The 14,457-nt window shown below is 42.5% G+C and overlaps 1 protein-coding gene across 3 annotated transcripts in view; it reads right to left on the bottom strand.

Annotated features, from left to right (window-relative positions):
* Window positions 1-14,457, bottom strand: part of PDE3A (phosphodiesterase 3A) — a 955,418-nt gene that overhangs the window by 146,716 nt on the left and 794,245 nt on the right. For all 3 annotated transcript variants that reach the window (XM_069228518.1, XM_069228521.1, XM_069228520.1), the window contains 2 exons: window positions 13,079-13,266; window positions 11,682-11,819 (listed from right to left, as the gene is read on the bottom strand). In XM_069228518.1, coding sequence (XP_069084619.1) covers window positions 11,682-11,819; window positions 13,079-13,266 — 326 coding nt within the window. The remainder of the gene's footprint in view (window positions 1-11,681; window positions 11,820-13,078; window positions 13,267-14,457) is intronic.

Here is a 14,457-nt window from a genome sequence, read left to right as displayed (position 1 = left end):
TATCTACAGTCCATCTTACATCAACTCTTTATTTCTGCTCCCTCTCTCCCCCCTCTTGAAACCCCTCCACTGTCTCCATCAAGTGCTGCTGCAGAGGTATCTGCTTGTTTCCTTTTCCTCTACTTGGTGTGGATCTCTGGTTGCGCTGCAGAGGCAAGCCTGCCTGCTCAGCCTCGTAAGGACCTTGAGAGATGCCCGGCTGTGGTGTAGGTCTCTCCCTTACGCGGCTATGTACCTGGACAGGACGGCAGTGTTGTGGTACCTGGCCAGGTAACTACCATGTGACATCTGTCCGTGGCCAGTTCCCCTGCGGGCTGTGGCAGCAGGCAGAATGTATCAGAGAGAGCCGAGTGGGCTTTGTGCGCGCTCAGGAGTAGGAGAGGGGGAGGGGGAGGGGAAGAGGACCTGATGCATTGCAGAATCTCCCTCCCACCAGCATTTGTGTACAGAGATCTCTCTGCCAAGGGCAACACGGGCCCTGAATCCCTGCAGCTGTGGGAGTTCCTGTGGAGAGCGGCAGAAGGGAACCAGCACAGGACACTGCCTCTGAGTGTTCAGAGCTGCAGGAGGCACTATTTGGATTTGCGAATGTGTGAGTGTATGCAAATGTGCATAAAGTATATTTCATTTTTTTCGAATTTGAGTGTATGTGTGTGTGAATGGCTGAATTTGGATGCGTAAGTGAATGAAGGTGTAGCTGTAAAAATGTGAAGGTGTCTGGGCGCATGAGGGGCTGATGGTGTGAGCAAATGTGCGCACCCACAGCGCGCATTACTGAAAGAAGCTCTGTGCGGCTACATCCGTTTTGCAGTCTCTGCAGTTGGAGATGAAGGCTGTGACGCTTCTGTGATCTGACGCTCTGCAGCCAGCAGGGGGAATAAGAACGCAGATGCTCACACATCCATGTCATTCTCGTTTCCAGCCACTCAATCATTTATTTGCTCATACGTGCAAACATATAACCACTAATGTAGACAGTCACACAAACTTAGTAATTCAAACAACCAAATGCTCAATCACTTGCACATTGAGTAACTCATACAATTCGTCATACACAGAAAAACTCAGCCACTCGTACGTTTACACATTTAATACCCAGCCTCTCACAGTTTAAGTCACAGACACATTGACACATTTACATTCAACCAACCACAAGTTCTCTCACATACCCAACCACTGCATATAATCACTTTTTATTGTATTCATTCTCGAACATTCAACCACTCACTCATTCGTTTACTCTCACAACTATCCACACATTCCCCCACTTACATATTTTCTCAGTGACATACCCAACCATCCATATATCCAAGACCTCAATCTTTTACACACTTATATAGTCAACCAATCACACGCTCACTTCACTTTGTTGTGCACTATATAACTCAGATGCTCCAAGTAACTCAGGTAGTCAAAGTCACACTATTGCTATATTTAGGGAATTTTTCACAGAGCATGATGGCGCTTCCTGCTCTTAATTCACTAGTTATTAGCCCAGAAGGTGCACTGAACAGGATGAATACCCCCAAAAAAAGATCCTGTATGCCAACAAACGTAATCCCTGGTGAATGTATTAAATAAATGTCAGGCACTCATCTAGCTAATAGTTCACCTTAGTACACTTCACAATATATAGTCAATTGATAACAATTATTCAATCTTCAATCCTCTCAATTAAATTTACTATAATGATCATCTGGCCCTGTAACATCACTAATACTTCCAAGTTATTTCAAGTGGTTCTTTTATTGTTTCTGTTGTTTCCTGATTGTCACATTTTTCGCAGATTCATTTACTCGCTATAAAGTCACTAACTGACATTCAATCGCTTATAAATTCAGTCACCTACACAGTCACTCCTGAAATCATCTTCTCATACTGACACTCATTCAATCACAGGGTCATTCACTCAATAAAAATATTTTCCATAGGTATTCACATATGTCTTTTCATTGGACTCTGTGCACCACTCTGCTGCCTTTCAACTAGGTTTGTGTTACATAAATACCACATCCTTGAAAAAATTCAATCATACATATCTTTGGGAGATTCCATTTTTTCACATGTTCAATCAATCATTCATTTGCAGCCATTGAGTTACACAGTCACCTACTCATCAAGTCGGTCCCTCAGAAATCCAGTCACTCACAGATTGAACCTCTCCCCTATTCTCTCATAGACACTTCTATAAATTCACACATTTTTTGGCTCACATATTCATGTTAATCCACCCATTCACATGAATTCACTGAGTCAAACATATATTCACTCATATCCATGAGGCCACCCTTGCATTCAAAATCATACTAATGCATTGAGAGTCCCGAAAATGCTCATTCATGTATTCAATCGTATTCACTTACACATCACGCCATCTATACTTGCAATCTTTAACACTAACTTTCACCCATTCACAGATCCACTCACTCAAATATTTATTTGGTCAATCCAATGCTAATTTATAAAACAACTTACTTTCATTTACATTCACAAATACATGAATGTATTGCACACCCATTTACAGATTCAGCCTCTCACATATGCACACTTTCATGCTTACTGAAGCTCTTTCACACACCAAATCATTTTTTATCTTCAATCACTGGTGCACTGAATTGTGTTCTTGATAACACCTACATTCAGATTCAGTTACACTTTATTCACTAACACAACCATTCACTTTTACATTCAGTAACCCAGATCTTCACTCACACATTTACCTACATGATTTTATACTCATTCACATTCAATCACTCCGTAATTCATTCAATCACTACTGTCCCCTTACTGGACCCACACGGGTTGTAGTGCTGGCATCATTCATTTATAATTGAAGTGATGGGCCTTTTTTTAGATCAAGCACGCAAGCGATTTGACCTGTTGTAAGTGTTGTGGGCTTTTAACCATGCCCATCTCACAGCCATCACTTTCATTTGTCCCTGGGCTTGCCTTTCAAAAATCACTTGATGTCACTGGTAAATGCTTTACATTTGTCCCGTCTTGAGGCTGTTTTTGTCATGCCTTGCAGACTGCCTCTGATACATGGATTATTGCACAATTGCTGATATACTTCAGCGTGGGCAAACAATTGTTTTCTTTTGTCTCTCCCCTTTGTGCTGCATGGTGGCCATAGCGCTCAAAGCATGAACAGGCACAACAACGTAAACTCGATCAGCGATATTGGAGTGTTGGTCACATTGTTCTCAGTTACCTAATCTGAGTCATTTTTTGTGGCTCTCCCTTTAAAACACTTGAAATTGATAAATGATTTACGTAAAACACAAATCCTCAAAGCGAAAGCAGCTCTCCTGGCACAACGGGAGAGCCAACACTACAATATTCACTGCACTTGGGAAAATCACCACAAAATGCTTTGTTTGCCATTACTTTTACAAAACATTTTTGCTCCTAACTCAGCTTGTGGTGGCCCTAGGGCAATGGGACCACCACCAAAATATTCAGCATGGCACACCTTTTCTGTCTATATCATCTCTGAAAACCCACACTAGGTTAGTGAGGACCCCAAACTAATTACTACTGCCACCATTCAGTGTATTCTCATGGTTGGAACTTTTGTTTAACAGCTGGGAATAGCTTGTGTTTTAAGGGCCTTGTCTGAAATGGCATTGCTATAGGCCTGTTACCTCTGAAATGTGTAATACACTATGGCCCTCATTCTGACCTTGGCGGTCTTTTCGCGAGACCGCCGAGTTACCGCCGCGGTGAAGACCGCCGACCGCAGCGGTATGCCGCTGTGCGCATTCCGACCCCTGGGAGCGTTCCGCCGGGAAACCGCCAGCAGCCACACTGGCGGTCGGTGGAAAAGTGGAGACTGGTCAACCTCCACCGCCACGCCAGCAGAACACCGCCCACAGAATTACGACCCACATATCTGTGTGGCGGTCTTCTGTTGGCGGTGTTCTGTTGGCGGTCACCTCCCCATGGCTCCCGTCGTCTCCCGGAGGACCAACGCACAAGGTAAGTTGACCGTCCGTGAGGGGAGGGGGAGGGGGGGTGTTGTGTGATGTGGGCGTGTATGGGGGAGTGCATGTGAGTGTGTAGAGGGGGTGTGTGAGTGCGTGTATGCGGGCGGGGGGTGCTGCTGTGTCTATGGGTAATGTGTGCTGTTCGGCAGGTGCGCATGTCTGCATGTATGTGTGCGGGTATGTGTCCCCGTTGTGTATGTGTGTGTAGGGGGTGTGTATATGTGCATGTTGGGGGTGTGTGCATGTCGGGGTGCATGTATGTGCATGTCGGGGTGTGGGTGGGGAGGGGGTTCGTACCACCTCTGGGGGGTGGCAGGGGGGTGGAGGGTGTGGGGGGAGGACTCGGGTGGGTAGTGGGGGGTGGGGGAGACCCCTATCAGTGCCAGGGAAGGAATTCCCTGGCCCCGATAGTGCTTACCGCCATGGTTCGCATGGCGGTTCCCGACCACCAGAAACCGCGGCGGTAGGCAGGTCATGATACCGTTGGCGGTCTCGGGACGACCGCCGGGCCGGAGTGCGCAAACTCCAGCCCGGTGGTCATGACCGCCGTGGCGGTCGGAGTGGGGAAGTGGCGGTCGATCGCGGCGGTGACCGCCGCGGTCAGAATGCCATTTTTCTGACCGCCGGTCTGTTCGCGGTCCGACCGCCGCCTCTCCGCCGACCGCCAAGGTCAGAATGAGGGCCTATGTCATCTAGGGGCTAAATATATGGTACAGTGGATTATCATTGCAGTAGGCCTCCTAGCCCTGAAAAACATCCTCAGGGGCTAAGTATATGGTTACACTGCATCATTTTCTCCTGTTTTGCATGGGTTCATGTCCTCTAGGGGCTAACAAAATGATTACATGACCATGTTTCTTACAAATAGTTTTTGTTATGGTGCCCTCAAGTATCTGTTTTTAGCATTAAAGTCTAATGCCAAAAGTTTATTTCTGATAAAGGTTTAAATGGTAATTGTACGTGTTTTAATAATCTCTCCTTATTACAATTATGACCATAATTCAGGCCAACTTAACATCCTTATTACACTATGACTGTTTGAACACTCTTGATATGTTTGGGTGACCCTTCTAGTTTATTTCTCCTCTGTGGCAGTCCTGTGTCCTTTTTGAGGAGAGTGTGTTAGCCAGCCAGGAGCTCTGATTGTGGGGTGGTGAAAGTGTTATTTTATTGGAATTCGCATGGTAGATTTAAATAAAAATGCTAAATGGCAACGTTTTCATTTTTTGCTGCAGATAGAGGAAGAAGGTAAATAGAAGAGCTTTAGTTATATGCTGGACCACTGGAATTATTTGGCAGGCAAAGATGAAATTATGAGGCAGGGTTGACCAATCTATGTGGCAAGAAAAGTACAAATATAAATTTACAATTACAATAGATATAAGTCAAGCAAATGCGAGACCTATTGCATTGCAAATGCTTGTTATTACCTGTTGTTGAAGCAGATAGGAAATATGATCAGGTCAAACACATTTCTTTTAAAATATTTTTCATTTTTTCAACAGTTATAATTTATACATTCCCAACTAAGAATCATAACAATCAGGTCATATACCTGTCTTTACCAATTTAGATTCTTCAGATCCTTCCGGTTCCCTACCTTGACGTGATTTGAGTTTTTGCATACAATTCCTCCATCAGGACTTTTGTGACTGCTTCCTTCATGGCTATATTCTTTTCACGTGCCTTTTTACCCATTTCATTTTTCTTCCTAACTTGCAGGTATTCCCACAGCTCTCTATCAGAGGGCAAAGCGTATGAGGCGTCACACTCTTCAGTCCATCTCTGCGTGATCCCCAGCTATCTTTAAAAGTTATATGTGACTTTTCTATGTCACTGCTTAATCGCTCCATCTTTAAGTGTGACCATAGCCTTTGGTACTGTTGTGTAATGAGCGGTGGTTCTTTATTTTTTCCAATTGAAGGAGGTATTTGTTTTCGGTCTCACTAAAAAGTTATTACAAACAGACATTCATCATTCCCGATTATCTGGATTATGGTCAGATGGCAGGATGAAACCCAGTATTTTTTCAATGCATTTGCTACCTTATACCTTATTTTTCCATTTTCCCACCATGTATGTAGTAATGTCCCAATTGACCCACAGCCCCTCTGCCATTTTTCTTTGTGAGTATATTCTTTTTGGATTAACCTGTGTGCAATGTCCTTGATATAAAAACTAATAATGGATTTCCCTGTTCTTAATACTCACTGAGCTTGCATGAATAGCTTTCCTTAGTTGTTTCCATTTTTTGCGTATTATCTCTGCCCTGCTCTTCTTCCTATATGACCATTGCATGCATCCCTCCCCTTCCTGGAAGGCCACATATGTTTGTGAGATTACTCTATAAGCTCCTCCAAGTTTAGAGAGCAGAGTTTCAAATTTGATCTTTCCTGTAATTGCCTCTGCTTTATTTGGGAGGGGGGGTTTAATACCCAATGCCTTAATTGCGCATAGTGAAGCCATTCTTTTTCATCCACCCAAAAGTCGATTTTGCATTGATTGTAAGATTTATTTCCCCCATCTTTGAAAAGATCTGAAATAAACCTACATCCTCTATCTTACCCTTTACTGAAGGGACCCTTTACAGCTGCTCGTGAAAAGATTTTGTTTAAGTGGATTGGGCATTATGAGGAGCGGAATGTAGTAAGCCACGGTCTAGTGGCACTCCATCACGTGCAGTGAGTGTATTTGCAGTTAGTTCGCTTAACTACATGTAAAAAAGTTGTTACTATTTCTTGAGCCAAAAAAGATCCCACATAGTGGCTGTTTTGTAACTACATGGTCCACGTGGTTCCATGCATTACTGAAGGAAGATTGCAACCATTCAGTTATAGCACACAGTGTGCTGCCTTATTGTATAATTAAAGGTTCAGAAGTGCCAGTCCCCCCGCCACCTTGTTTTTCTACAGGGTTCTAACTCTGGGTCGAGAGTTCGAGTCTCTTTCTATAAACATTTTGTTATATGTTTTTGTACCCATGTATGAAAGGAGTGTTCCAATGGAATTGTGCGTGTCTAAAATAAATATAAAAATTGTGGTAGGATTTTCATCCTTCTGACATCTAGTGTCGCTATCCAGGATATGACATGAGGTGACCACCTATGTAGGTCTTTTGAAACAGCATCTGCCAACAATGGATAATTGGCTCAAAAATCCCCTGTAGTTTAAGTATAATCTTAACTCTGAAATAAGTGAACTGTTTCCTTGCCCATTTAAATGAATATTTATTTCCCCTCTTTGTCGCCCTCACTAGCAATATGGTAAGATTCCTTATCTGCCACTTGTCAAAGTTGATCATATATTCTGCCAGCTTCTCTGATCCTCCAGTTGTTGTGTTCCTGCTGGCAGTGGGGTTTCTTGAGAACCCATTGTTACCAGCATATCATTGGCATACAGCATGATTCTACGCTCATCCCTGCCAAATGTAACCCTGGGAATATCATTTGCCCCTCTAATTTCACAAGTCAGGGATTCTATGTTCAAAGCCAAAGGGAGTAGTGATAAGTTCCAATTCCCACTCCCACTCCCACTGGCCTCGACAACCCTCCATTAAGGGATATCCTTGCACTGTTCGATGTTTTCTGTCACTATTCCTATAAAACTGGAGTCCATTTCTATTCACCTTTTCATTCAGGTCATAGCCCTTCACAAGTTATCATGAGTCTGCCTTCCATTTGTGTGTATATCTATTACCTATCTATATCTGTCTTGTCTAACCATATGTGGAATGTCTACTATCTATCCATATGTGTATATCTACTATCTATAGCTATTCTTATAAGCACACACACACACACAAATATATATATATATGTATATATATATATATATATTTTTTTTTTCAGATAAAGTTTCTCCTTCATAAACAAAGGACCAGCCGGCACTCCAGTGGATATTAGTTTACAATGATGAAACATCCAGCGTTGTGAACAAGACTATATGTCAAGCCAAAAAATGATGTGAAACCCTTATTCCTTGAATACATTTTGTTACTCTACCCCTGGAGTGTTGGCTGGTCCTTTGTTTGGAGAGGAGGAACTTACCTGAATTTGAGAATAGGAGCAAATGCATTTTATGCTGTCCATCACCAGCGGCTTGGTGCTTTTGTGCGTCTGATGTAACGTCCTAAGGGTATGGCCAGTTGTGAGTGCCTACTTCCTGTGCCAAAGGATCCACGTTATACTGATGAACATTCCTTCTCTCACCTTTTGTGGGTTTCATTCTGTACAAATGCACATTCAGCACTCCCTTCCAATGAACATAATTGGGAAATATGTATCGCTATCCGACACTATTCAAAGGAGTACTTTTGGAAACCTTGGAGAAGTCAGAAAATGTGTAAATCTGCACACATACATTGGAATAAATCTTCACAAATGAGCACAGTTTTCTAACCCTTGCGATGGATTTCATGTACAGTGAGTCTGACGAGTTTCAGAAAACCAGACACAGAGAACTCTGGTTTGTGCAAGTAAAACAAACTGATTGCATTTCATGACTTAGTGCACGTTAAATATGGACTGCCTTCCAAGAGAAATGTTTACTCAAGACGACAGATGCCAAATGATTATTTTGAAAGGTTTTGAAAATCTGGGCGGTGGAAACAAGGTTGAAGGGTTGCACGAGAGGTATGTAGAGTGTTACAAGGTAAGACATCATAGAAGAACATTTCAAAATGTAACTGGTTCAGCAGAATGAAAGTGTTGTCTGCATTTGTGTGATGTAATAAAACACGTTACATACCTTATGCTCCAACAAATCGTTTGTGTATTTTATCACTGTATTTTGTACTAAACTAAAGCTATTTACTCTTGTGGAACTGCTTTATTTTGCGTGAATATTCATTTTCTGGAAGTTGAATTCCGAATAAAACATAGCAGCTTTCTCCCTTTTCTAATTCACAAAAATGTCCTTCCAAATGAACCCCTTTGTTGAGGCTTAACAGCTGCACAACTCTACTGCGTATCACTAGGCAAGCTGATTCCGGGAGGGAGATGTGCATGTGTGTTTATTTACATGGGTCTTTTTTACAGATCCTGCCCCCCTGAATGTGTTTACTGGAAAGAGTTGATTAGGTTGTGCCCTGAGAAACATGCCAACGGCCCGACATCCTTCCATACACAAATTCTTCCCAAGGGAATTCGATCATGTTTGTGTCTGGTAGCTGAGAACGTGTAAGCTATCTGCAGCCCAACACAGTATGTCTTGTGAACTGGAACTTTCCAGCACCCCGCTTCAGTATTCGGCAACACGATTTCTTAAAAGCCTTTTAGGGTTCGACCTTGCGTGTTCTTCCTGAGGTGCTGTGTTAGATGTACTTGGCAGTGCACTAAAGAGAAAGAGCTGTCCTTTAAATGACTTCTGAAAAACGACAGCGACATCATGAAGTTCATGCCACTATTATGAATTATTTCCTTACTTCATTCCTCTTCTCCAGACTTCCTTTCTATAAATAAACACCCGACCTGCTATGGCCAAAGATGTCCTTCTCTGCTTGTGGAAACAAAAGCATGTTTTAAAAAGCAATTTCAAACAGCAACACACTGATATTGCCACGATCGATCGGATCACATCCAGTGAGGACTGGGACTACTAAATTAAGACTCAGGGCCTCATTATGAGTTTTGCGCTCGGACGAGCCCACTGCCATACTCAGGGGAGGATGCTGCCATAATGCCAGCGGTGTCCCCACCACAAGTATTACAATGTTCCAGCCGGGCTGACGAGCGGGAACTCTGTACTACAAAATTTCCGCCAGGCTGACCGGCGGGAACAGTGCTACAGTACCGCTCTCAGATCCCTTAAGTGAGCCAAGACCAATACTGTAGCAGACTAGCACTCTTGGAGTGCGCACTGTCTGCAGACAGTGCGCATTCCAAGGGTACCCGGCAGGGGGCCCCTACACTGCCCTTGGGCATGGGCAGTGCAGGGGTCCCGCTGTGGGCACTGGCTTTCCGCCAGCCTTTTCATGGCGGGTCCCTGCCATGAAAAGGCTGGCAGAAAGTTGAGTTGTAATCAGCACGGCAGCGCCCAGTGCAGCACAGTAGTGGCTGACCACAACTCAGACTGCTGATAGCCCATTGGGAACAATGCTCCTAGCAGGGACAGCAGTCTACATGCACTCCCGCCCTCCTGTGTTGTAATGTGAAGGTTGGACTGCCTGCAATGAGGCAGTCCAACCGTCACTGCGAGGCTGGCAGTCTCATGACCACCAGCCTCATAATCAGGCCCTCAGTTTCTGCCGCAGTTTGAGGCTCACTGCTGTCATAAGTTCAAGACCTGGAGCAGCACTATTTTACCACCTTAGACAGTGGTAAATGGTTGCTTGTAACAGGAACCTTCAAGGCACGTGCTCTTTTGGGCAGCAGCATTTGTTGACATACGTGAAGTCAACAACAAAATATAACTAAGCAACATACATGAAGTACCATAATAAAATGTAAACATTAACAGGGGACATGGCAATAAAACACTGATAACCTCCACTGGCTGAGCGCCTGTTTTTAAGTGCCTGAAGTGTGTAGAGTGAATTAATTTTCCCAATATTTTGTGGAGTCGGAGCAAGAGAACAGCTCGGAAACCATGAGCAGAGTTTGTTGTTTTCTGTTTCTGACCTGTGCTATCTGAACTAGTGCCCTTAATGGAAGAAATTGGGTTAAATGAATTCACTTTATATAGAAAAGGTACGTAAAACAGGCACTCAGCTCTGCACTGAGCCTGCGCAGCTTAGGATCAGGCATTCAACGGTTTGGGAATGTTGTTGAAAGATGGTTTGCCTGATCCCTCCGCAGCACATACTTGCCTTGTGTGTGAACTCATGAACTGAATATAAAGTCTGAAGAACATACTTATTCCTTTGTATTGAAATCAGTTGTTTTACGAGGAAAGATTTCTAGTCTTTTTTTTACAGAATATACAGGATTGCTTGTGTTTGAATTTCTTATCTAAGCATTTCATCAGTCTCAAGCCCAGTCCAATATTGACCTTATAGGGGTCTGCCATCCTCGCCCAAAAGACACAATCCTGAAAATGTTATCACTACTTTGTCACCACTTTGACTGAAACACTGATGCATAACCCAACATCATACATCTTTGTATGCAATTTCTAATTACATGCTGGAAAGAGGGCATTTGGTACACTGGCATATTGTGGAGAATATCTAAATTGTGATTCTTGATTCTTGAGTGCACACTGTCCGTGTACTTTGAGATTTATGTCCTAAACCCCTGAATGTCTGTGCTATCTTTATTTGTTCTGAAATATAATTTTGAAAACACATACACATGCATGTGTATAGATTCATTAGTTTGTTGGTATATGAGCTAAATAAGCATTTAACTGAGTTGGATGTTACGTTTGGACATCTTAAGTTTATAAGAACATCTTGTCGATAAAATTATTCTTAAGTAAATCCCTTGTAGTTACCTTTACTTTTGTACTTGTGCTTATGATGATACAGCACCTGAATGGGAACTGAAGCAGAAGTAGGACACAGGTTTACCATGAGCAACTTCAAACTTTGAACACTGGCTGTAAGTGGTCGTCCATTTCTAAACACTGTAGAAAAGAGAACCATTTGATATGCTGACATGTAGAGCAAGAGACCAGTCCGGATAGCATAGTGAGTGCTTGTGTGGAACCTGATATGATCTGCCATTGTGCCAGTAATGTTCAGTTAGCCACTACTTACCTGACTAAGAATACGACCACATTTCTTTCCTGTTTTTTCCACTAATTCAAAAATTGGAAAGTTCCAATTGTTTAGCTCCTTCATGATAGAGTCCAAACCATCCATGACAAGAGGCTCTGGAGCGAGAATTGGCTTGTCCTGCATCAAAGAAGATTGGGTTAAATGGTTAATCTAAAGTACAGTGTTATTTCACAAAAACAATCATCAGTTATAGAAGTTTTGTAATACTAAGAGTTCCTAATTATGATAGAGCCACAGAAAGGGTTTAAGAGGAATGATATTGTATGATTACCCTTGCTGACATGAAATAGTACTTGCTATGTATCAAACAACAGGATTCTCAACAATAGTCATAACAGGCCTTCTTGTAAATCTCAGCAATTTCCCACAGAGCGTAAACAGATAGAAAATGCAGGACAAGAAGAGAACCATTACTTTGACATACTAGCTATGAATGCTACCAGCCCAATTAGTCTAACTTCAAAAGTGGACATCCTAAATCTCGACTAATGAAAATTTGCATGCATGCTCAGTTTCATAACACAGTTCATTACATGTGCATTTACAAAAGTACATTCGCAAATCTGTGTTTGCCTGGAAGTGTGAATTAGTATAGAAAGAATAAAGGAGGGCAATAGGGAATTCCCATTGTATTGTGCTGCATTCCTTAGTCATTAAAATAATGCCTGAGTGAAGTATGGTTACCCACCCATCAAGCACTTGAGTCTACTCAGAGAACAAGCAATACCTACATATATTACAAGGGAGTTAATTTTGTACAAAGTGAAACTAGTCCCTGAAGCCTACCAGTAGTATTGCCAAGTGGGTTGTAATAGTCAACCTCGTCCATTTAAATGCCATTAAATATGCCTCTTTCACAAATAATTTAGTCCCGAATCAAAATGTTTTTTCTTTTCCCATTTGTGACCTACCACTGACTTAAATGTTGCTTAGTCCTTAATATCTGGGCTTAAGTCACACTTAAAACGTACAGAAGTTTTGTTTGTTCGATCTCTAGTGTCGTTTAATCCATGTTAACAATTCAGCTTCACCCAAATGAGTATTGTGTGGGGCAAAAAAATAAAACATTTTAGGGCAACTGAATGTACTTCAGTAACATTACCATAAGCCACACAATATATTGCCTTCCAACTCTTCCCAGTATGTACCTTTCAGTTCGGAAAGAAGGTTCTCCTCAGTGCAATACTCAGTGATGCTTCTCCATAGGCCACATGTCGTTGGGGGTTACAATGAGATGATCCAAATGTCAACAGTGCAAGGTTGTCAATGCGAAATGAAATGCACGTGCCTCCATTTTGAAATATCATATCCTATTTTAGTGGCCCAACGCTATATAAAATGACAATATATGTTTTCAGAAAAATAAATAGAATTACCCCCGGTGATGTTAAAGGGTGCAATATGAGACTCTCCGGCCGGTGCGTCCGACAGATCGATCCCTTTCGCATCTGTACCGGGTCTTTTGTGGAATCGGGCTCATCGTCGTTCTGTACAATGTCGCTACTGTCGCTGTTGTTGGTTTCATGAGTGCTGTCATAGTCTGAGGTGGTTTGCGCTGTGTCATCTGCAACACAAACCCAACTGCTTATTGTGAGACCTGATAGAGATCCAGGTTGCTGTGAATGACAGGCAGTCACATTATTAAGACAGGACGAAGAAACTCCACGTTGCAGGCATCTGTCACTCTTACTAATCCAGTTATGTATTATATGTACCATACCACATACAAAAACATGTTAATTCGATCTCTGCACGTGTTCTACTAAGTTTGAAGTAAAAAAGTGTTCCCTGGACAAGAATTCACCATGGATCTTGGCAATGCATCTATGCAACATGGTTAGAGCTTAAAAAAATATACTACAATAGGCCGTCACAGAGGTCAACAAAGTGGTAACTACCATCATCATTGATACATATAACTACAGTTCAGGCTCGATTCACAAAGGTAAACTTTCTGGAATTCACAAAGAAATTTTTAAAGTAGTATCTTTAAGAGTGTGGAGTCTCCGCACTGGTGGAGGAGGCTCCGCGTATAAAAAGATAGGCCGTGGTTAAGATACTACTAGTAAAATTCCTCTGTGAATAAAAAAAAAAAGTAAACTTACACTAACATGTAAGTTTATCTTTGTGAATCAGGACATTCGTTTTTACCATGGCTGCTCCACCCTAGCACACACAAAGAGAGAATGGGGAGGTACAGACGTGAAGAGTTAGACAAAGACATTCAAAGTATATTCGTCACATCTGATGCAGAATTTGAATGCTGGTTAAAGACAGAGAATGTTATTGCCATATATAGGCTGACAATGGTAGGACAGAGAATAGATCCCTGTGGGACAACTTCATTAATAATCACAAGGCTTGAAAGAAAGTTTGTAATTTTGATGCATTTGCTCCTTTTTTTCTATATATGACACAAACAGTATCAATTGGAGTGGGTGGGAGTAGTTCAGGGGAGGGATGTTCATGACGTCTCAAGATGTCCAACAAGTGAGTCACATTAGATCATGTATGCCCCACATTAATCCTGTGGAATCCTGCCACACAACACCGATTTTGCACTGAATTGACTGCAATGGACAGTCTTACCTGTCTGCATGGTGCCTCAGGCCTCTGGAGACAGCTGCAACTAGGCTGGGGCTGCAGGTTCACGGGGGCCGAGTTGCTCAAGCAACACAGTGGTGACACATGCAGTAGGACCTGAGACGCCCAATCTGAAGACCTGACTCTACAGTGAGTCGAGCCATTGGGGGTC

The sequence above is a fragment of the Pleurodeles waltl genome, chromosome 4_1 (genome assembly GCF_031143425.1).
Source record: "Pleurodeles waltl isolate 20211129_DDA chromosome 4_1, aPleWal1.hap1.20221129, whole genome shotgun sequence".
Classification (NCBI taxonomy): Eukaryota; Metazoa; Chordata; class Amphibia; order Caudata; family Salamandridae; genus Pleurodeles; species Pleurodeles waltl.
This window is presented reverse-complemented; position numbering and strand designations above follow the sequence as displayed.